This window comes from Dromiciops gliroides, chromosome X, assembly GCF_019393635.1.
Source record: "Dromiciops gliroides isolate mDroGli1 chromosome X, mDroGli1.pri, whole genome shotgun sequence".
In the NCBI taxonomy this organism is placed as follows: domain Eukaryota; kingdom Metazoa; phylum Chordata; class Mammalia; order Microbiotheria; family Microbiotheriidae; genus Dromiciops; species Dromiciops gliroides.
The window spans coordinates 30,431,423-30,455,763 of NC_057867.1; the positions used below are offsets into that span (position 1 = coordinate 30,431,423).

A 24,341-nucleotide genomic window follows, 5' to 3' on the forward strand; every position below is an offset into this window, starting at 1 on the left:
ATTAAATCACCAATTTTAAAAGATTTCTTTAGAAAATGTAGCATCCAGTGAGCTACCTACATAAAGAACGGGCCAAAATGGAGGGTGTGTGTGGAAGGGAGAAGGGGGGGGGAGGGAGACTGTTGTGAAAGAGAATTCATCAGGATATGCTCTTTGTTATCTAGGAATGAATCACCTCTGTTCAACTAAGACACTGCTTTTCTGCTCATTGTGACTGAGCAAGTAACCCTTTGTGTTCTAAAAATTAAGTATATCCTGAGCATAAGAGATGCCAGTTCCCCCTCAGCTTTTGGATATATTTCCAGGAGTGAAAAAAATCCCAATAATTTGTTCTCCAAAAGCTGGAGAAAGATTGAAACTGGAAGAGATAGACACCCCACCCACAATCCTGAGATTCAGGACATTAGAACCAGTTCAAGGCAGAATTTGAAAGGACGGAGATTTTTACCTCCTTCCCCCCCCCCCCCCCGCTTCTTCCCCACTTTGGCCCCACACACAGACCAGCATCTTTTGTGCCATTTTAATGGCTCCCTCCTAAGTCTTATTAAAGCTTCTTTGTCCTGTCTTGTTCCCATGGAGCCTTGAGGCGTGACTGGCTTGCTAATGCCATCCTAACTGATTCATTCCAAGTTGTATCAGTATAGTATTTCCCTACCTTAGACTCAGGCTGTTTTATGTTTGATTTATTTTTCATTTCACTTATTTCACTGACTTTATTTTTAACATTCTTTTTTTAAATTTTGAGTTCTAAATTCTCTCCCTCCCCAGGCTGTATTTTAAAGAGTATTCTGGGGTAAAGTGTCTTAGCCCAAAGGAATGAGTCTCTGTGGATGGGAATTTCAAGACCTTTGGCAACTGGTAGAGATGTTGGGAGGAGCATGAGTTCAAAGCAAGTGCCAGTGAGGAAGATAGTTCATGCACCTGCCAGTGCTCTTTGGTTTCTTCTCATGTTTCATAGTTTCTTCTCTCTCCCCTCCCCCCTCTCTGTCCTCTCTCATCTCCTCTCTCTCCTTCCTTCTCTTTCTCTCCTTCCTTCTCTTTCTCTCTCTCTCCTCTCCTTCTCTCTCTCTCCATCTGTCTCTCTGTCTCTGTCTCTCTCCTCCTCTGTCTCTCTCCTATCTCTCTCCTTTGTCTCTCTCTCTCTTTGTCTTTCTATCTCTGTGTATGTCTCTCTCTCTGTCTTGGTCTCTCTCTCTCCCCTCTGTCTCTCTCTCTCCTCTGTCTCTGTCTCTCTTGTCTCTGTCTCTGTGTGTGTCTCTGTCTCTATTTCGGTCTCTCTCTCTCTGTGTTTCTCTCTCCCCCTGTCCCCCTCTCCTCTGTCTCTCTCTGTCTCTCACTGTATGTGTCTGTCTCTCTGTTTCTCTTTCCCTTCATCTCTCCTCTGTCTCTGACTCTCTCTGTGTCTGTCTCTGTGTGTCTCTCTGTCTCTGTGTCTCTCTGTCTCTCCTTCCCCCGACTCCCTCTCCTGTCTCTGTCTCTCTCTGTCTCTCTGTTTCTCTCTCCCCCCCCCCCGTCCCTCTCTCCTCTCTCTCTGTCTCTCACTGTGTGTGTGTCTGTTTCTCTCTCCCTCTATCTCTCCTCTGTCTATCTCTGTGTGTCTCTCTTTCTTCTCTCTCCCCTTTTTCTGTCTTCTCTCTCCCCTCTGTCTCTGTCTCTCTCTGCCTCTCTCTCCCGTCTTTCTCCTCTGTCTCTCTGTCTCTGTGTCTTTGTCTCTGTCTCTGTCTGTCTCTCTCCTCTGTCTCTCCCCTGTCTCTGTTTCTGTCTCTATCTCTTTTTCTGTCTCTCTCTTTCCCTCTTCCTTTCTCTCTCCTCTGTCTCTATCGTTCTGTGTCTCTCTGTCTCTTTTTCTGTCTCTGTCTCTCCTCTCTATATCTGTCTCTGTCTTGGTCTGTCTGTCTTTGTCTTTCTCTCTGTCTGTCGGTCTCTGTCTCCTTTCTGTCTCTCTCTCCCCTCTGTCTCTGTTTCCGTCTCTCTCTCTCTGTCTTTCTCTTTCCTTCTGTCTCTCTCTCTCTTCTGTCTCTCTCCTCTCTGTCTCTGTTTCTGTCCCTGTCTCTGTCTCCTCTGTCTCCCTTTGTCTCTCTATCTGTCTCTCTCTCTCTGTTTCTCTCTCCCTCCATCTCTCCTCTGTCTCTGACTGTTTCTGTCTCTCTTTGTCTTTCTGTCTCTGTATGTATGTGTGTCTCTCTCTGTCTTGGTCTCTCTTGGTCTCTCTCTTTCTCCCCCCCCCCTCTCTCTCTCTCATCTCTGTCTCTGTCTGTGTGTCTCTCTGTCTCTGTTTCGGTCTCTCTCTCTCTCTGTCTCCTCTGTCTCTGTTTCTCTTTCTCTCTCTCTCTCCCTCTGTCTCTCTCTCCTCTGTCTCTCTGTTTCTCTCTCCCCGTCCCTCTCTCCTCTGTCTCTCTCTGTGTCTCTTACTGTGTGTATCTGTCTCTCTGTTTTTCTTTCCCTCCATCTCTCCTCTGTCTCTGACTCTCTCTGTGTCTCTGTCTTTCTGTCTGTCTCTGTCTCTGTCTTTTTCTCTGTCTTTCTGTCTCTCTCATCTCTGTCTGTGTGTGTGTGTCTCTCTCTCTCCCTCTCTCCTGTTTCTCTCTTCCCCTGTCCCTCTCTCCTCTCTCTCTGTCTCTCACTGTGTGTGTGTCTGTCTCTCTGTTTCTCTCTCCCTCCATCTCTCCTCTGTCTCTCTCTGTGTATCTGTCTCTCTCCTCTCTGTCTCTCCCCTTTCTCTGTCTCTCCCCTCTGTCTCTGTCTCTGTTTCTCTGTCTCTCTCTCTTGTTTTTCTCCTCTGTCTCTCTCCTTTCTCTCTCTCTCTCTCTCTCTCTCTCTCTCTCTCTCTCTCTCTCTCTCTCTCTCTCTCTCTCCTTCTCTTCCCTCTGTCTCTATCTCTGTTTCTGTCTCTCTGTCTCTCTTTCCCTCTGCCTCTCTCTCCTCTATCTCTATTGCTCTGTGTTTCTCTGTCTCTTTTTCTGTCTCTGTCCTCTCTCTTGGTCTCTCTGTCTTTGTCTTTGTCTCTCTCTATCTGTCTCTCTCTCCTTTCTGTCTCTCTCTCCCCTCTGTCTCTATCTCTGTTTCTGTCTCTCTCTCTGTCTCTCTCTTTCCCTCTGTCTCTCTCTCCTCTGTCTCTGTCTCTCCTCTCCCCTGTCTCTGTTTCTGTCTCTCCTCTCCCTCTGTCTCCCTTTGTCTTTCTGTCTCTCTGTTTCTCTCTCCTTCTGTCTCTCTCTCTCCTCTGTCTCTGACTGTTTCTGTCTGTCTCTGTCTGTGTCTCTGTGTCTCTCTGTTTCTCCCTCCATCTCTCCTCTGTCTCTGACTCTCTGTCTCTGTCTCTCTCACTTTCCTCTCTGTCTCTCTCTGTGTCTCTCTCTCCTCTGTGTCTCTCTCTCCCCTCTGTCTCTGTCTCCATCTCTCTTTCCCTGTCTGTCTGTCTCTCCTCTGTGTGTGTGTGTTTCTGTCTCTCTCTGTCTCTCTGTCTGTCTCTCCCTCTGTCTCTCTCTGTCTCTCTCTCTCCCTCTCCTCCTCCATCATTCATTATTACTAATACAGAAGCTTCCAGACCTCAATGTTCTCTCCCTGGAAGACCCTTGTATTCAGCCTCAGACTGAAAGTGCCTTGAGTAAGCCTCTGAACCATGCCCTCCGTGACACTGAGCAGAGCTGTGCCCCACTGCCACCTGCCCTGTTGCCCAATGGCAGCCTAATGGGGGAAGGAGCTGCGCTGCCTGCACTGGTCCCAAAGCCCAAGCAGTCTGTGTTCACCTCGAGCCAGCCGCCTAACCCTGGCAAGAGAGACCAGCATCAAGGAGGAGAGCAGCAGTGACCTGCAAGTTTGGGGTACAGTGCAGTAAATCAGTATCTGCTCCTGATGAATGTTTGTTCCTCTGCCTGAGGAACATTGACCTCATTTATGGACAGAATGTTCCTCTTAAGGGCTCAGATGGAGTCCAGAGTAGGAATCTACTCTCTTTACTCCCTGCCGATGAAATGATCAATGTGTATGTGCCAAACTGTGGGAGACAGAGATGAGGAAAAAATGTGCCGTTGTGTTAGAATGAAATTTTCTCTCAGAAATTTCATCTTTGCCCCCAGCTATTTTTAGCACCCTTTTTTGGGGGGGCACGGAAATGAGGGTTAAGTGACTTGCCCAGGGTCACACAGCTAATAAGTGTCAAGTATTTGAGGCCAAAGATTTGAACTCAGGGCCTCCTGAATTTAGGGCCAGTGCTTTATCAACTGTGCCACCTAGCTGCCCCCTAGCACCCTCTTTTTTGATCCTTTTCTTTCTCCATCTTCACTCCTAGAATAGATGGAGTCATTGGGGATTAATGCAACAGATCAATATAGCAAAACTGTGCTAATTTTTGTAAAAAGGAGAGAGGTCTGAATTCTAGGATATTTTATAAGAAAATGTCACTTTGAAAGACACATAATAATGAATGGCAAGAACTCGTATTTCTCCCAGCACTTGCTTAACAAATGGAAGGGACGCAGAAGTAATAAATCTTGGCTACCTTTTCAGCACGAATGGAAAAAAGATGCCAGGGCAGCTAGGTGGCACAGTGGATAGAGCACCGGCCCTGGATTCAGGAGGTCCTGAGTTCAAATCCAGCCTCAGACATTTGACACTTACTAGCTGTGTGACCTTGGGCAAGTCACTTAACCCTCATTGCCCTGCCAAAAAAACAAACAAACAAACAGAAAAAAGATGGGTTTTAGAAATATCAGAAAATGCCTAGAAAAAGATCCCATAGTCTCCCAAATCCTACATATCATACTTTCTTAACAATTCCTTTTCTTCAGAATAATATGAAGAGGTTTCACTTCAGTGACAAAAACCTCAAAAGGGGAGTTCATTCACTCCATCCTCACCAGCAATTCCACCCCCCCATCACTAATAAGCAAATCGAGCCTCTGCTTGGGGACTCCCGGTCTTTAAAGGATGGGAGCCCATTATCAAGTATGGAAGCTCATCTTATCTCTGTACAATCCTCATTATTGCAAAGAGGGGGCTTCTTTACATCAAGTCCGAATCTGCTTCCTTATTACTGAACTCTGTTACATATCTTAGTTCTGTCTTCTGAGACCAAGAAGAGCAAGTCCACTCTCTCCCCAACAGGGCACCTCTACCAAAACATAAGCACTGTGATCATAACTCCTCATTCTCCATCTCCACAGTCTTCTCCATGAAGACCTTCTTTAAACGGTCTCTATACAGGTCACCCTATTCTAGAGACAGTCCAGGAGCTTGTCAATATCCAAGCCAAATTAAGTTGTCCTAAGTTCCAAATTAATGGTCAGAATTTTTGAAGTTTTCCTTCAATCTCCCTGGTTGGGAGGTCTTGAAAATGCCATCACTTTGGCCGATGGCTTGCCCATCCATCTGGGTTCCTCAATATATGGTCCCATGAGGGGAAAGGTCCCATCCTATGAGCCTTTTCCCTTTTGGAGCCAATTCCTTATTTTCCATGTCGAAACAGTTTCCAGAAAGTCTTACTATGACAAAAGTAAAAACAAACAAACAAACAAAAAAAAACGGGGCAGCTAGGTGGCGCAGTGGATAGAGCACCGGCCCTGGAGTCAGGAGTACCTGAGTTCAAATCCGGCCTCAGACACTTTACACACTTACTAGCTGTGTGACCCTGGGCAAGTCACTTAACCCCAATTGCCTCGCTAAAAAAACAAAACAAAACAAAAGTCCCTGGTTGATTTCAACCTATCTTGAATGCAGCTGAAGAATCTGTTTTGGAGTACACGTGGAGAAGAAACTCCTTCTTTTGGGAAGTTTGCAAACTTGTAACATGCCTCATACTTCTGGGAAGGAGCTATGCTAGGACTCCTTTTGAAGATCAATGGAGGAGGTGGAGAAGAGATAGAGAGATCCCAAAACACACTCTTATCGGATCTAATTTGAGCCCAGGGAGAATATGTCTCAAGGAAAAGAGTCAAATCTGAAAGCCAAACCAGCCAGATACAGATAAAACCGTCTCCCACAACTGAACCCTCTAATTGCCCCATCTCCCTGCCCCCTTTATTTTTTTTCAGTGCATATGTAACAGGAAGATGCCATCCAGTTGTAGGTCTTAATAGGGGAGGGTAACCATTGGACCCTGTATTTTTTTTCCTTAGCTCTAGAGATTCTCATTTCTTGAATTTTACTTTTGAAATCAACAAGCTTTTATATAGCATCTATAGTGTGCCCTGCATGAGGCTCAGTATGGAGACACAGACACAAAAACCAGTCCTAGCCCTGTGGGCCTTAAATTCTGTATGTGCCATTAGCCCCCAGACTTAGCTCCTTCCTGAGCTAGTTTCATTTCGAGGTTGCAACTTTCTTCTTACTCCCTATTGCAGTCACTCCTTCTGCAAAGGGGGTCCCTCTTTTGGGAGTTCAAAGTCACATGGCCCATCAGTTCAAGAGGTACCCAATCAGCAAAGCAATAAATTCATCTTATGAAGTCTAGGGGTAAGGAAGAGACAAGTATGACCCTGTTACTCTCTTTGCAGAAGCCGTGACTGTGGATCCACCAGGCCTTGTAGTCTGCGAGAAGGGAAGATCCGTGACCCAAGGATGTACTCAACAGGAATTGCCCGTGACCACTCCCTGGAAATTTTCTTTTATTTATTTTTTTAAAGGTTGTCTTGTTTTTGATACTTTTTGCTTTTCTGTTACATTTATTTCTGAGTACGTTCCTCCCACTTCTACTACCCAAGAAGTCATCCCTTGTAACAAAGATTTTCAAAAAGGGAAAAAAGTTCAGTAAAATCAACCAGTGCCTCAACTGTGTTCAGTAATGCATGTGATATTTTTCCGTCCATAGTCCTCCCCTTCTTCAATTGAGGGAGGCATGTGCCTCTGGGACAAAGTTTGGTCATTATATATATGGGGCTCAATTTCTATTTTTTGTTCTTTCCATACATATTAGTCACTCATAATAATAATAATAATAATAATAATAATTCACTCTTAATAAGAGATGGATTCTCTTCCTCCTTCCTTTCTCCTGATTCCTTCAATTCCCCTTAAATCTTTCACCTTCGAGGGCCTTCTCCCTCAAGCCCTCTTTAACCCCACAATTCAAACCTTTTTCTTTCTTTTAATAATAGTTTAACATCAGAAAATTATTTGTTAGCGTTTTCTTGAAAATGGTACTATTTCCCTTATGTTCCTCTTGTCAGGGGGTTTTTGAAAGTCAAATAATCAGCTCTTCTTTGTGGTTTGTATTTAATTTTATCAAGAATGCCCCAGGTGCCTTTTGTTGTTGTTGTTGTTGTTGGGTCGTCTCTTGTTGATTAAGCTTAGATTTTTAGCATGTTATTCTTATTGCAGACTGTGCTCTTTGCTTTTTGCAATCTATTGTTCCATTCTGCTGTGATTTCTCATAAATGTGGACTGATCCTGTTATTTGAATTGCCATTCCTTCATATTTGCAGCTATCACTCTCTTCTCTGTCTCCCTCCTTTCCTGTCTCTCCTTTCTTCTCTCTCTCTCTCTCTCTCTCTCTCTCTCTCTCTCGCTCTCTCTCGCTCTCTCTCGCTCTCTCTCGCTCTCGCTCTCGCTCTCGCTCTCCTCTGTCTCTTCTCTGTCTCACTGTCTCTGTCTCTCAGTTTTGGTCTGTCTGTGTCTCTCCGTCTCTCAGTCTCTCTCACTGTCTCTCTGCCACTCTTCTCTGTCTCTCCCTTCTTTCTCTCTGTCTCTCCCTCTTCTGTCTCTCCTCTCTTCTCTCGTCTGTCACTGCCTTTCTCTCACTGTCTCAGTCTCAGTCTCTCTGTCTGTCTCTCTGTCTCTGTCTTTCTCTTCTGTCTCTCTCCGTTTCTCTTTTATGTCTTTTCTGTCTCCTCTCTCTCTCTCTCTCTCTCTCTCTCTCTCTCTCTCTCTCTCTCTCTCTTCTCTGTCTCACTGTCTCTGTCTCTCTGTGTCTCTCTATCTCTGTCTCTCTCGCTCTCTGTTACTGTCTTTCACTGTCTCAGTCTTAGTGTCTCTGTCTCTCTGTCTTACTGTCTGTCTTTCTCTTCTGTCTCTCCTGTTTCTCTTCTGTCTCTTCTGTCTGTCTCTGTCTTGCTCTGTCTGTCTCTCCATCTCTCTGTCTCTCTCTCTGTCACTGTCTCTCTCATTAATCAAAGCAAATTCCCATATTGGTTTTGTCCAATTCTACACCTTGATTTTATCACCTCCCTTGCATGCTTCATCATGTATATATAGGCCCTCTGGAATCCTGGGTAGTCATTGTAATAATTGAATATTTTCTGGTTTCTCACAAGATAGATTTCTAGAAATGGTGAAATTTAGCCACTGTATGGAAATTCTGAAGCACACCCTCCCCACCCCATCCCCCTCCAAAATCTGAGTGTGCTTTATTGTCTCTACTTCAAAAGAGAGCTTTCTTGGGTCGTTTCCTGCTATGTTGTAGTCAAGTTTGTGTGCTTTAAAAATCTGTGATGTTTGTTATCTCAGCAAATCCTGTCCTCAGGGTCAGTTGCTTTGACTTGCTTAGAATTCATGTATTCTCACAATGTTGTTGACTTTGGCTGACCGGTTCCACCAAAATTTCTGCTTTATTTTTGTATTATAAACAGTTCCTCTTTAACTCAGAACCTCAGCTACTGTGGAGAGGTTCTCAGTCTTATATTCCTTTTTCCTATTCTGCTATTTGTGTTTTAAACCTGCTTGTTTTAATCCTCTGCCTTCTGACCTCTTTGATTCCTATTTTTTTCTTATGTTTTGTTTCCCTTTTGAACTACTCTGCATTTTCTTGGTGCTGTCCAGTGATTTCTGTTTCCTTTGGGTAATTTTGGTCCTTTTTGTCTCATGGTATCATGATAATAGTTCATAAGGTTCTGGACTCTTTTTGAGGTTTTACTCATTTGTCCTGTCACTGACTTATCTACTTATGGATTCTTTTTATTCAGGCTTTCAAGGCTACTTTTCTATTTTCAGTTACTTCCCTTTGATTTCTCTTGCTCTTTAGCACCTCCCCCTTCTGCTGAAGCACAGACTCTCAAGATTGGGCATGCTGGATATCTCTGTCTTGGAGTAATGTAAGGGTGATTGGCCTAGCTCCAGTTCTGAGAGGGGGGTGGGGGAGAGACAGAGACAGACACACAGAGAGAAGGGAGAGTGATATGGAGAGTGACAGACAAGAGACAGAGACAGAGAGAAAAAAGAGATGGAGAGAGAGGAGAGAGAAGAAAGGGGGGGGAGACAGACACACAGAAGAGAGAGAGATATGGAGAGAGACAGAAAAATATAGAGACACAGAGAAGAAAGATATGGAGAGAAAGGAGGAGGGAGACAAACAGAGAAAGGAGAGAGATATGCAGAGTGACAGACAATAGACAGAGACAGAAAAAGACACAGAAGAAAGATGGGGAGAGAGAAGAGAGAAAGGGGAGAGGGGGTGGACACACAGAAAGGAGAAAGATATGGAGAGTGACAGATCAGAGACAGAGAAAAATAGAGACAAAGAGATGGAGAGAAGAAAGGAGAAGAGAGAGGAGAGGGAGGGGGGCAGAGAGAAGGGAGAGATATGGAGAGTGACAGACAAGAGACAGAGGAAAAAGAAAGAGACACAGAGAAGAAAGAGATAGAGAGGAGAAGAGGAGAGGGGTGGAGACAGAAAAGGTAGAGAAATATGTACAGTGACACACAAGAGACAGAGACAGAGGGAAGAAATAGAGGACAGAGAAGAGAAAGGAAAAGAGAGGGGTGGAGACACACAGAGAAGGGAGAGAGATAGTGACAGACAAGAGACAGACACAGAAGAGATGGAGAGAAGAAAGGAGGATAGGGAGAGAGGGGGGAGACAAACACAGAGAGAAGGGAGAGAGATAGTGACAGACAAGAGACAGAAGAGATGGAGAGAAGAGAGGAGAAGAGAGAGGAGAGGGAGAGGGGGAAAACAGACCACAGAGAAGGGAGTGAGATATGGAGAGTGACAGACAAGAGACAGAGACACACAGAGAGGAGATGGAGAGAAAGGAGAAGGGGGAGACAGACACACAGAGAGAAGGGAGATAGTGACAGGAGACACAGAGAAGAGAAGGAGAAAGGAAAAGAGGGGGGAGACAGACACAGAGAGAAGGGAGAGAGAGATGGAGAGTGAAAGACAAGAAACAAAGAGACACAGAGAAGAGATAGAGAGAAAGGAGAAGAGGGGGGGAGACAGACACGGAGAGAAGGGAGAGAGATATGGAGAGTGACAGAACAGAGACAGAAAAAAAGAGGTGGAGAGAGAAGAAAGGAGGAGAGGAGAGGGGGAGACAGACACACAGAGAGAAGGGACAGAGAAAGATAAAGAGATGGAGAGAAGAAAGGAGAAGAGAAGAGAGGGGGGAGACAGACACAGAGAGAGAAGGGAGAGAGATATGGAGAGTGACAGACAAGAGACAAAGATAGAGACAGAGAAGAAAGAGATGGAGAGAGAGAAGAAAGAGATGGAGAGAGAGAAGAGAGAAAGGAGAAGAGGAGAGGGGGAGACAGACACACAAAAGGGAGAGAGATGGAGAGTGACAGACCAGAGACAGACACAGAAAAGAGATGGAGAGAAAGGAGAAGGGAGAGACAGACACACAGAGAGAAGGGAGATAGTGACAGACAGGAGACACAGAGAAGAGATGGAGAGAATAAAGGAGAAGAGAGAGGGGGAAAGAGACCACAGAGGAGGGAGACAGATATGGAGAGTGACAGACAAAAGACAAAGTTAGAGACACAGAGAAGAGATAGAGAGAAAGTAAAAGAGGGGGGAGACAGACAGAGAGAAGGGAGAGGGATATGGAGAGTAACAGACCAGAGACAAAGATAGAGACAAAGAGAAGAAAGAGATGGAGAGAGAGGAGAGAGAAGAGAGAAAGAGAAGAGCAGAGAGGGGAGACAGACACACAGGAGAGAGAGATATGTAGAGTGATAGACAAGAGACAGAGACACACAGAAGAGATAGAGAGAAAGGAGAAGGGGGGAGACAAGACACACAGAAGGGAGAGAGATATGGAGAGTGAAAGACAGAGACAAAGATAGAGACACAGAGAAGAGATAGAGAGAAAGGAGAAGAGGGGGAGACAGAAGGGAGAGAGATATGGAGGGACAGAACAGAGACAAAGAAAAGAGGTGGAGAGAGAAGAAAGGAGGAGAGAAGGGGGGAGACACACACAGAGAGAAGGAACAGAGAGACAAAGAGAAGAAAAAGATGGAGAGAAGAAAGGAGAAGGGAAGAGAGGGGGGAGACAGACACAGAGAGAAGGGAGAGAGATATGGAGAGTGACAGACAAGAGACAAAGATAGAGAGAAGAAAGATGGAGAGAGAGCAGAGGGGAGAGAAAGGAGAAGAGGAGAGGGGGAGACAAACACACAGGAGAGATATGTAGAGTGATAGACAAGAGACAGAGACACACAGAGAAGAGATGGAGAGAAAGGAGAAGGGAGGAGACAAGACACACAGAAGGGAGAGAGATATGGAGAGTGAAAGACAGAGACAAAGATAGAGACACAGAAGAGATAGAGAGAAAGGAGAAGAGGGGGAGACAGAGAAGGGAGAGAGATATGGAGGGACAGAACAGAGACAAAAAAAGGTGGAGAGAGAAGAAAGGAGGAGAGGAGGGGGGAGACAGACACACAGAGAGAAGGAACAGAGAGACAAAGAAAAAGATGGAGAGAAGAAAGGAGAAGGGAAGAGAGGGAGAGGGGGGAGACAGACACAGAGAGAAGGGAGAGAGATATGGAGAGTGACAGACAAGAGACAAAGATAGAGACAGAGAAGAAAGGAGGAGAGAAAGGAGAAGAGGAGAGGGGGAGACAGACACACAGAAGAGAGATATGTAGAGTGATAGACAAGAGACAGAGACACACAGAGAAGAGATGGAGAGAAAGGAGAAGGGGGGAGACAAGACACACAGAAGGGATAGAGATATGGAGAGTGAAAGACAGACAAAGAGAGACACAGAGAAGAGATAGAAAGGAGAAGGGGGGAGACAGAGAGAAAGGAGAGAGATATGGAGGGACAGAACAGAGACAAAAAAGAGGTGGAGAGAGAAGAAAGGAGGAGAGGGGGAGACAGACACACACAGAGAAGGGACAGAGAAAGAGACAGAAGAGATGGAGAGAAGAAAGGAGAAGAGAAGAGAGGGAGAGAGGGGGGAAACAGACACAGAGAGAGAAGGGAGAGAGATATGGAGAATGACAGACCAGAGACAGAGAAAGACAGAGACACAGAGAAGAAAGGCAAGAGGGGGGAAACAGACCACAGAGAAGGGAGAGAGATATGGAGAGTGACAGACAAGAGGCAGAGACAGACACACAGAGAAGAGATAGAAAGGAGAAGGGGGGGACAGACACAGAGAGAAGGGAGAGAGATATGGAGAGGGACAGGCCAGAGACACAGAAAAGAGAGGAGAGAGAAGAGAGAAAGGAGAAGAGGAGAGGGGTGGAGATAGACACAGAGAGAAGGGAGAGAGATATGGAGAGTGACAGACAAGAGACAAAGGTAGAGACAAAGAGAAGAAAGAGAAGGAGAGAGAGGAGAGAAAGGAGAAGAGGAGAGGGGGAGACAGAAGAGAGAGATATGGAGAGTGACAGACAAGAGACAGACACAGAGAAGAGATGGAGAGAAAGGAGAAGTGGGAGACAGACACACAGAGAGAAGGGAGAGAGATAGTGACAGACAAGAGACACAGAGAAGAAAGGAGAAGAGAGAGAGGAAAGGAGAGAGGGGGAAACAGACCATAGAGAAGGGATAGAGATATGGAGAGTGATAGACAAGAGACAGAGACACACAGAGAAGAGATAGAGAGAAAGGAGAAGGGGAAGACAGACACACAGAAGGGAAAGGGATATGGAGAGTGAAAGACAAGAGACAGAGACAGAAGAAAGATGGGGAGAGAGAAGAGAGAAAGGGGAGAGGGGGAGACACACAGAAAGGAGAAAGATATGGAGAGTGACAGATCAGAGACAGAAAGATAGAGACAAAGAGAAGAAAGAGGTGGAGAGAAGAAAGGAGAAGAGAGGAGAGGAAGAGAGGGGGGAGACAGAGAAGGGAGAGAGATGGAGAGTGACAGACAAGAGACAGAGAAAGATAGAGATGCAGAGAAGAGATAGAGAGGAAAGAGAAGAGAGAAAGGAGAAGAGGAGAGGGGTGGAGAGAGAGAAAAGGTAGAGAGATATGTAAAGTGACACACAAGAGACAGACAGAAGGAAGAAATAGGAGAGAGAAGAGAAAGGAGAAGAGGGGGTGGAAACACACAGAGAAGGGAGAGAGATAGTGACAGACAAGAGACAGAGAAGAGATGGAAAGAAGAAAAGAGGAGAGGGAGAGAGGGGTAGACAGACACGGAGGGAAGGGAGATGGTGACAGACAAGAGACAGAAGAGATGGAGAGAAGAGAGGAGAAGAGAGGGTAGAGGGAGGGGGGGGAACAGACCACAGAGAAGGGAGTGAGATATGGAGAGTGACAGACAAGAGACAGAGACACACAGAGAAGAGATGGAGAGAAAGGAGAAGGGGGAGACAGACACACAGAGAGAAGGGAGATAGTGACAGACAGGAGACACAGAAAAGAGATGGAGAGAAGAAAGGAAAGGAGAGAGGGGGAAAGAGACCACAGAGGAGGGAGACAGATATGGAGAGTGACAGACAAGAGACAAAGTTAGAGACACAGAGAAGAGATAGAGAGAAAGTAAAAGAGGGGGGAGACAGACACAGAGAGAAGGGAGAGGGATATGGAGAGTGACAGACCAGAGACAAAGATAGAGACAAAGAGAAGAGAGAGAGAGAGAGGAGGGAGAAGAGCATAGAGGGGAGACAGACACACAGGAGAGAGAGATATGTAGAGTGATAGACAAGAGACAGAGACACACAGAGAAGAGATGGAGAGAAAGGAGAAGGGAGGAGACAAGACACACAGAAGGGAGAGAGATATGGAGAGTGAAAGACAGAGACAAAGATAGAGACACAGAAGAGATAGAGAGAAAGGAGAAGAGGGGGAGACAGAGAAGGGAGAGAGATATGGAGGGACAGAACAGAGACAAAAAAAGGTGGAGAGAGAAGAAAGGAGGAGAGGAGGGGGGAGACAGACACACAGAGAGAAGGAACAGAGAGACAAAGAAAAAGATGGAGAGAAGAAAGGAGAAGGGAAGAGAGGGAGAGGGGGGAGACAGACACAGAGAGAAGGGAGAGAGATATGGAGAGTGACAGACAAGAGACAAAGATAGAGACAGAGAAGAAAGGAGGAGAGAAAGGAGGAGAGGGGGAGACAGACACACAGAAGAGAGATATGTAGAGTGATAGACAAGAGACAGAGACACACAGAGAAGAGATGGAGAGAAAGGAGAAGGGGGGAGACAAGACACACAGAAGGGATAGAGATATGGAGAGTGAAAGACAGAGACAAAGAGAGACACAGAGAAGAGATAGAAAGGAGAAGGGGGGGACAGAGAGAAGGGAGAGAGATATGGAGGGACAGAACAGAGACAAAAAAGAGGTGGAGAGAAGAAAGGAGAAGAGAGGAGAGGAAGAGAGGAGGGAGAGAGATGGAGAGTGACAGACAAGAGACAGAGACAGAGAAAGATAGAGATGCAGAGAAGAGATAGAGAGGAAAGAGAAGAGGAGAGAGGTGGAGAGAGAGAAAAGGTAGAGAGATATGTAAAGTGACACACAAGAGACAGACAGAGGGAAGAAATAGGAGAGAGAAGAGAAAGGAGAAGAGGGGGTGGAAACACACAGAGAAGGGAGAGAGATAGTGACAGACAAGAGACAGAGACAGAGAAGAGATGGAAAGAAGAAAAGAGGAGAGGGAGAGAGGGGTAGACAGACACAGAGGGAAGGGAGAGAGATGGTGACAGACAAGAGACAGAAGAGAGGGTAGAGGGAGAGGGGGGGGAAACAGACCACAGAGAAGGGAGTGAGATATGGAGAGTGACAGACAAGAGACAAAGTTAGAGACACAGAGAAGAGATAGAGAGAAAGGAAAAGAGGGGGAGACAGACACAGAGAGAAGGGACAGATATGGAGAGTGACAGACCAGAGACAGAAAAAAGAGGTGAAGAGAGAAGAAAGGAGGAGAGGAGAGGGGGGAGACAGACACAGAGAGAAGGGACAGGGAAAGATAGAGACAAAGAGAAGAAAGAGATGGAGAGAAGAAAGGAGAAGAGAAGAGAGGGAGAGAGGGGGGAGACAAACAGAGAGAAGGGAGAGAGATATGGAGAGTGACAGACCAGAGACAGAGACACAGAGAAGAAAGGAGAGAGAAGAGAGAAAGGAGAAGAGGAGAGAGGTGGAGACAAGACACAAGAGAGAAGGGAGAGAGATATGGAGAGTGACAGATGGGGCAGCTAGATGGCGCAGTGGATAGAGCACTGACCCTGGAGTCAGGAGTACCTGAGTTCAAATCCGACCTCAGACACTTAATACTTAACTAGCTGTGTGACCCTGGGCAAGTCACTTAACCCCAATTGCCTCACTAAAAAAAAAAAAAAAAAAAAAAAAAAAAAAAAAAGAGAGTGACAGACAAGAGACAAAGATAGAGACAAAGAGAAGAAAGAGATGGAGAGAGAGAGAAGAGAGAAAGGAGAAGAGCAGAGAAGGGAGACAGACACACAGAAGAGAGATATGTAGAGTGATAGACAAGAGACAGAGACACACAGAGAAGAGATGGAGAGAAAGGAGAAGGGGGGAGACAAGACACAGAGAGAAGGGAGAGAGATAGTGACAGACAAGAGACACAGAGAAGAGATGGAGAGAAGAAAGGAGACGAGAAAGGAAAGGAGAGGGGGGGAAACAGACCACAGAGAAGGGAGAGAGATATGGAGAGTGACAGACAAGAGACAGAGACAGAGAGAAGAAATAGAGAAGAGAGGGGTGGAGACCCACAGAGAAGGGGGAGAAATCAAGAAACAGAGAAAGAGAAGAGATGGAGAGAAGAAAGGAGGAGAGGAACAGAGGGGGGACACAGACACACAGAGATAAGGGAGAGAGATAGTGACAGACAAGAGACACAGGGAAGAGATGGAGAGAACAAAGGAGAAGAGAGGAAAGGAAATTGGTGGGGGGGAAGACCACAGAGAAGGGAGAGAGATATGGAGAGTGACAGACCAGAAACAAAGATAGAGAGAGAAGAAAGAGCTATGGAGAGGGGAGAGAGAAGAAAGGAGAAAAGGATAAGGATGGAGACACACAGAAGGGAGAGAGATTTGGAGAGGGACAGACCAGAGACAGAGAAAGATAGAGACACAAAGAAGAAAGAGGAGAGAGAAGAGAGAAAGGAGAAGAGGAGAGGGGTGCAGACAGACACAGAGAGAAGGGAGAGAGATATGGAGAGTGACAGACCAGAGACAAAGATAGAGACAAAGAGAAGAAAGAGATGGAGAGAGAGAAGAGAGAAAGGAGAAGAGCAGAGGGGGGAGACAGACACACAGAGAGAAGGGAGAGAGATAGTGACAGACAAGAGACACAGAGAAGAGATGGAGAGAAGAAAGGAGAAGAGAGAGGAAAGGAGAGGGGAAAACAGACCACAGAGAAGGGAGAGAGATATGGAGAGTGACATACAAGAGACACAGAGAAGAGATAGAAAGGAGAAGAGGGGGGAGACAGACACAGAGAGAAGGGAGAGAGATATGGAGAGTGACAGACAAGAGACAGAACAAAGAGGTGGAGAGAGAAGAAAGGAGGAGAGTGGGGGGAGACAGACACACAGAGAGAAGGGACAGAGAAAGAGACAAAGAGAAGAAAGATGGAGAGAAGAAAGGAGAAGAGAAGAGGGAGAGAGGGGGGAGACAGACACAGAGAGAGAAGGGAGAGAGATATGGAGAGTGACAGACCAGAGACAAAGATAGAGACACAGAGAAGAAAGAGAGAGAAGAGGAGAAGGGTGGAGACAGACACAGAGAGAAGGGAGAGAGATAGTGACAGACAAGAGAGACAGAGAGGAGATGGAAAGGAGAGATGGGGAAACAGACCACAGAGAAGAGAGAGTGACAGAAAAGAGACAGACACAGAGAAGAGATAGAAAGGAGAAAAGGGGGGAGACAGACACAGAGAGAAGGGACAGAGATATGGAGAGTGACAGACAAGAGACAGAGAGAAAAAAGAAGTGGAGAGAGAAGAAAGGAGGAGAGGAGAGGGGGGAGACAGACACAGAGAGAAGGGACAGAGAAAGAGAGACAAAGAGAAGAGATGGAGAGAAGAAAGGAGAGGGGGGAGACAGACACAGAGAGAAGGGAAAGAGATATGGAGAGTGACAGACCAGAGACACAGAGAAGAGAGAGGAGAGAGAAGAGAGAAAGGAGAAGAGGAGAGGGGTGGAGACAGAAGGTAGAGAGATATGGAGAGTGACAGACCAGAGACAGACACAGAGAAAGAGATGGAGAGAAGGAGAAGAGAGGAGAGGGAGAGATGGGTGGAGACAGACACAGAGAGAAGGGAGAGAGATACGGAAAGTGACAGACAAGAGACAGAGACAAAGAGAGACACAGAGAAGAAAGCACTGGAGAGAAAGGAGGAGAGGGGGAGACAGACACACAGAGAGAAGGGACATATGGAGAGTGACAGACAAGAGACAGACAGAAGAAAGATGGAGAGAGAGGAGAGAGAAGAGAGGAAGAGGAGAGGGGAGAAGGGAGATATGGAGAGTGACAGACAAGAGACAAAGATAGAGACAGAAGAAAGAGATGGAGAGAGAAGAGAAAGAAGAGGAGAGGGGGAGACAGACACACAGAGAAGGGAGAGAGATATGGAGAGTGACAGACAAGAGAAAGAGAAAGATAGAGACACAGAGAAGAGATGGAGAGAATGGAGAAGAGGGAGAGACAGAGAGAAAGGAGAGAGATATGGAGAGTAACAGGCCAGAGACAGAAGAGATGGAGTGACAGACAAGAGAAAGAGACAGAAGAGATGGAGGGAGAAGAGAGGATAGGGGGGACAGAGACAAAGAAAGGGGAAACAGACAGAAAGGGAAGAAAGATAAACAGAGGGGATAGAGACAGAGAAGAGAGACACAGAGACAAAAAGAAACAAGGGCAAGGAGGCAAACGGAGAAACAGACAGGGGGGAAACAGAGATGGGAGAAATACAGGAACAGAGAAAGACAGGGATAGAGGGAGAGACAGAGACATGGGGAGAGAGAGAGAGAGAGAGAGACAGAGAGAGAGAGACAGAGACAGAGAGCTCTCAATGGGTTTCTAGTCCTCTTTCTCCTTTGTGGAAGCTCTGTCTCCTCTCACCTTCAGCTCTGCACTGTGTTCTTTGCTACCCATTCTACCCCATCCCCTCCCTTCCCTTCAAGTGGCTGGGCACTATCAGCGTTTTCCACCTCTTGTTGGGTAAGAGAATGTTAAGGTTTATTCTGCTTGAGTCAGGCAGTGGGCAGTAATCTATACACCCTGACCCTGAATCACAATTGAGAGGTTGCTTACACCTACTGTGCCTAGTAGGTTGGGGGGGGGCAGTGAGGTGGGGAGTAAGGCTGCTGAATGGAAGCTCTAAGTACTTCAGTTCTCTGGCATGAGAAACAAAACTTAGGTTATGTTGTGCAGTATTTCTGCATTGTGGATTCTGCTTATTTACTCTATAACTGATACATGATTCCTTTTCATGAGGTTTTTGAGTATATGGAAACTATACCACACTCTTGCAGATCACATTGGAATGGTTTAAATCCTCTGAAATACTACATTCAGTCTGAGAGGCAGCTAGGGGGTGCAGTGGATAAAGCATCAGCCCTGGATTCAGGAGGACCTGAGTTTAAATCTCACCTGACACTTGACACACACTAGCTGTGTGACCCTGGGCAAGTAAGTCACTTAACCCTCTTGCCCCTCAAAAATATTCAGTCTGAATTTTCCCACTTGCTTCCTCTTGGTCTAATGAGGCCATTCTCCCTTGTGGTTTCTCTTATTGCCCTCTTTCTGCTGCTTGGGCTGACATGACCAGTAATGACCACCCATTGTCTGATCCCTTGCTTATGTTGCCCAAGTGTGCTTCGAGGAGTGTTACTCCCACTCTCATTCCCACTGCTGAGTCAGGTCTCTAATGCTTGGTTCCATCTCCCCCCTTAAAAGGCCTAGAAGTAGCATTGAAGGGACAAAGTTGATCTTGGGATGCCATTGGCTTGAGCCCCTAACAGTGTGCTTTCCCCCAAGATTATCAACTAGATTATCAGTCATCCAGCCTTAAGGAGCTTTTAGAAAGGTAAGGACAGTTGGCACCCTTCCACAAGTACATACAGAGTCCAGGGGAAATTAGGTAACTCACAGCACCTGATTGGATGGAAGCCATTTTCTCCTGATTTGGAGGAGCTTAAGGGTGGACACCAATAATAACTCTGGGAAGTAGGTGCTGATATTATCCCCATTTTATAGTTGAGGAAACAGGCACAGAGCCTTAAGTGACCTACCCAAGGTCGCACAGCTAATAAGAATCCAAGGTCAGATTTGAACTCAGGTCTTTCTCACTCCTGACTCAGCATGCCATGCACTGTGGTGCCACTTAGCTTTGATTTAAATGACCTGCCAAGTAACACTATAGTACACATTTAATGTCTAGGATTTTACTGATGTGGGAAATGAGAACAAGGGACTAGTATATTGCAGAATCAGATACTTCAGAGTTAATTTAAGAACCTCTGCTGTATTTCTGTTATTCCTCAGATACTCTGTGGAATCATGCAAACTCAAAATGCAATGTCCAGATTGGCATTCTACAAATGGGATTTCTCGCCACCCACCCCCCCATCCATTTTTAAAAACACATTGTTTTGGGGCAGCTAGGTGGCGGAGTGGATAAAGCACCAGCCCTGGAGTCAGGAGTACCTGAGTTCAAATCCGGCCTCAGACACTTAACACTTACTAGCTGTGTGACCCTGGGCAAGTCACTTAACCCCAACTGCCTCACTTAAAAAAAAAAAAAGAACACATTGTTTTTCAGTTTATGTCCAGCTCTTCATGGGCCCATTTGGGTGTTCCTTGAGAGATACTGGAGTGGGTTTTGCCATTTCCTTCTCTGGCTCATTTGACAGATGAGGAAACTGAGGCAAACTTTGTGAAGTGACTTGCCCAGGGTCACACAGCTAGGAAGTGTCTGAGGCCAGATTTAAACTTAGGAAAAAGAGTATTCCTGACTCTAGGCCCAGTATTTTGTCCACTGCAACACCACCTAGCTGCCTCCACATTGATTATATAGCTTTAATAACACTTTCATGGATTTAGATGGTTTTAAGGTTTACAAAGTGCTTTACCTACAATGCCTCTTTGCTGGTATTTGCAGAATCACAAGTGTTTACAGAATCCCAGAATTTTAGAGTTGGAAGGGACCTTGGAAGTCATCTTGTTCAATCCGTCCCCGAAAAGAAGACCCAATGACAAATATGCCCGACAAATGGTCATCTATCCTCTGGTTGAAGAGGACACACAATATCCCCAAGGAGGCCTATTCCACTTCAGGATAACTCTTGAGACATTTTTCCTGACCTCAAACTTAAATCTGCCTTTTTGTAACCTCTGCCTAGCCCTCTGGGGCCAAACAGAATAAATCTAATCCCCGACTTCAAATCTGGCCTCAGACACTTGACACTTACTAGCTGTGTGAGCCTGGGCAAGTCACTTAACCCTCATTACCTCACAAAAAAAAAATTAGTCTAATCCCTCTACTACAAAATCCTTGCAGAACTCATGTATCCTCCATGCTTCCCTTCCCCAAGTCAGAACTTCCCCACATCCATCTGAGTCCTCATTAGAGGTGTGGTAAAAAAATATGAAAGTTTTTTAACAGTCAGTTAGGATAACTGAAAGACGCCAGTTTTTTTTGAAGGACCACCCTTTTGGGGAGGAGACCAACAGTCCGCCTGCTGCGCACGTCAGACTGCCTGCTACGCACTCGACTTCCGGGGAGGAGAGAACGGAAGTGGGGCTTTTTCCTGCTCTGCTGGTCTCCTGACTGCGCTGCACAGACGGTCGGTCTCTCTCTCTCCAAAGGTGGCCTTCGGTTTTGGTGAGTTTTTATAGTGAATATAGACTAAGCTTAGACTTAAGACGATTTGTATTGTGTTTCTACTTTCCTATCCTTCTAATCAACATCACCTTGTGACTACCATAACAATAAAAGGTCTATCTAGAAAACCAAAAGCTTCGTCCATTTACTAGTCTGGGAGATAAATTAAGGGAAAGGTTAAGTAGGGGAGATTTATGATCTAATATCCAATTTTAAATCTCACAGAGGCCCTTCATCATCCTGTTTTCCCCTCTTCTGGACGCTTAACATCTACCTAAACTGTACAGCCCAGAACTGAGCACTCTAGTACAAGTGAAGTCTAACCAGAGACTATAAAGGGACGATCAGATCTTTAATTCCCAGAATTCAAATTTTGGGGGCTGCCTATATTATACCCCTACTGAGCTTGCAGTCCACTAAAACCCCCAAATCTTTTTCAGGCACACTCCTGTCTAGCCTTGTTCCCATTTTGTACTCGTGAAGTGATTTTTAGAAACCCATTGGAACACTTTACATTGATTCCCTATTGAATTTCATCTGATTAAACACCGACTTGAGAAAATCTTTTTTGAATTCAAACTTTGTCATCTGGTTTGATAGCTCTCCCAGATTGGTGTCCTCTGAAAATGTATTGAGTATTCCAGTTCTGCATTCAGAGACTTTAGAATGGAGGGGGGTCTCAGAGATGAATTCAGCCCCTTCATTTTAAAAATGTTCGTTTTTTCTGAAATGAAACCGATCATAAAGCAAAAAGCAACAGCCACAAAACCTAAACCCTATAAACAATTCAGCCAAAACAACATTTCCCAAATGATTTAGAATGGCTGTGACTTTCTGTCAATTACCGATTGATTTTTTAACATTTCAACACGGGCATTAACTTTGAACAAGCAGTACCAGTGTTGACCCCATGTTTTCTTTTGCCAGCAGCTTTGCTGTCATTTAATCTCTTCCCTTTACATAATTGACGTCAATGTTTGTATTCTCTGCTTTTGTCACTCTGTGTTGTTTGAATGTCTTCCCTTATTTTTATTTTTCATATTTATCGTCTATTATGGTGCGGCAAGTGTCTTTTGGTGCTGTTTTTGTGTGCCGTACCCTATTTATATAGCCATTCCCCAATTGTTGGTTAACAACATAGGTTGTTCCCAGTTTTTGCTTTTTCAAATAGTGATTCTATGAATTATTTTGTTCAGATAGGTCTTTTTTTCCCCTTTTCATTTAACTTTCTTAGGGTATGGACCAGAAAGTTGGGTTGCTAGGGGAAAGGGTATAACATTTCTGTTATGTGAATTTTTTTCAGTCTGAAAACCTGGGAACCTATCGAGACTTCCAAACAAATCTTGTCATCCAATTCACATCTGCAGCCACGATGATTAATTGTGTATCTCTCTCCATGCCATTGTAGTATATACCTTTTCCTCCTTGACAAAGAGGGCTATGGAAATCACTTCTGCAGCAATGCCCTGTGTTTGATGCAGTCAGCTTCTCCCCTCCCCTTTCCCCTCTTCTCTTCCCTTTGGCCATACCCAAGTCACAGGTTCTTACCTTTCTTTAATTTTTGTAAACCCATCTTCACAACTCCCACTCAGAGCTTCGGATTCATTTTGCTTATGACTAATCCCTTCCTGCATTATGACTACCTTTTTTTGTATCTCTCTCTCTCTCTCTCTCTCTCTCCCTCTCTCCTGTTTCCCTGGTGATGTAAATACATTGCTATACTAACCTCTGTGTGTGTGTGTTCTGTCTACCTTGATGAGTTCAAATAAAAGTGAAGTTCAAGTGATCCCTACCTTGTTTCTATAGACTTCTAATTTGTACTACACACCATTATGTGAAATAAGTTCCCTCCTGCCTTGACTTTTCCTCACCAGTGTGCAGTTATCCCTTCCACAACGTACTTTCCCCATTGGGGTTTCGATATATTGCAGGTCGACATAAGAAATCAAATGGGGTGGGGCAGCTAGGTGGCTCAGTGAATAAAGCACTGGCCCTGGATTCAGACACTTGGCACTTACTAGCTGTGTGACCCTGGGCAAGTCACTTAACCCTCTTTGCCCTGTAAAAAAAAAAGAAATCAAATGGGAATTTGGGGGGAGGTTTGTGGAAGCTGCAGTCAACATTCGAAGGACAGCTGACAACATAGAACCTATGATCAAATATAATCAAACCCCAAACTTTATAACAAATACCCCCATAAAAGAAAAAGACAAAATTCAGACTTCTCTGGGATAAAGAGAGGGCCAACACCATTTTACCTGGGTTTTCCAGATCACAGGGGACAAGTGCCCCTAACCCCTGCGATGTGAAAAAGATAACTGTATAGTCTTTTCCCTGCATTCCTTTTCTTCTTTTAAAATCATCAAAACATAAGAAAATCATTCTCAGACCCTCTGGCTTATTTTACTCCTTCTTTGACTCCTGATGACAAGGTTCTGGGGACATACCCATGTGGGAGAGGGGAAGGGAGTAAGGATTTTCAGATACCTTTTATATGCCTGCTACTATGTTTAAGCACTTTAGATATATTATTTCATTTAACCCCACAATGTTTGTGAGATAGGTATGATCTTCATTTTACACTTGAGGAAACTGAAGCAGGCAGAAGCTTAGTGATTTGCCAAGGATCTCACATAGTTAATAAGTAAGGTCAGATTTGAACTTAAGTCATCCTGACTTCAGGTCCAGCACCCTATCAGCTGCATCCCCTATCTGTCTTCCATTCTATGGGAATGGAAATACCTCCTTCTCATAAAGTCCCTTCCAATTGCCCATTTGTTTTTACCTTTTGATATTTCTCTTGATTCTTGCGTTTGTACTTCAAAGTTTCTACTCAGCTCTGGTCTTTAAATCAAGAAGAATTCAGCAATTAAACTGGAAGAGGATAGCAAAAACAGGTTAGAAAACAGAATCAGACATGTTTATAAGAAACACTTGAAACATAAAGATAATCACCGGGCCGGAACAAAATCCATCATGTTTCAGCTGAACTTGGAAAAGCAGGGATGGTAAACATGATTTCAACCAAGGCAACAGCAAAAATAGACTTTAGAGAGAGAAAGAGAAATGGGGAAATGATACTTTGCTGAAAGATACCATGGACAGTGAGTTAATTTCAACATATAACCAAATGGTATGACATATGAATACTTAAGGAAAAGATAAATTAATTGCAGGGAGAAATAGTAAAACTGTAATCATGAAGGATCTCAATACATTCCTTTCAAAGCTAACTTACAAGCAAACACAAAAATAAGAAAGAAGGGAGCTGAATAGAATTTTAGAAAAAGATGGGATAGATCTCTGGCGATTATTGGATTTTTTTTTCTTGCAAGGCAATGAGGGTTAAGTGACTTGCCCGGGGTCACACAGCTAGTAAGTGTCAAGTA

The 24,341-nt window shown here is 45.0% G+C and overlaps 1 protein-coding gene across 2 annotated transcripts in view; it reads left to right on the top strand.

The window, feature by feature from the left end:
• MTMR8 (myotubularin related protein 8) overlaps positions 1 to 6,809 on the top strand; it is a 49,145-nt gene extending 42,336 nt beyond the window's left edge. Inside the window, exons 14-15 of one of the 2 annotated variants that reach the window (XM_043974221.1) lie at positions 3,535 to 3,821; positions 6,492 to 6,809. In XM_043974221.1, the coding sequence (XP_043830156.1) occupies positions 3,535 to 3,807 (273 nt within the window). In that variant the 3' untranslated portion in view covers positions 3,808 to 3,821; positions 6,492 to 6,809. The remainder of the gene's footprint in view (positions 1 to 3,534; positions 3,822 to 6,491) is intronic. The other variant, XM_043974222.1, reaches the window with a different exon arrangement.
• The last annotated feature ends 17,532 nt before the right edge of the window (positions 6,810 to 24,341 follow it).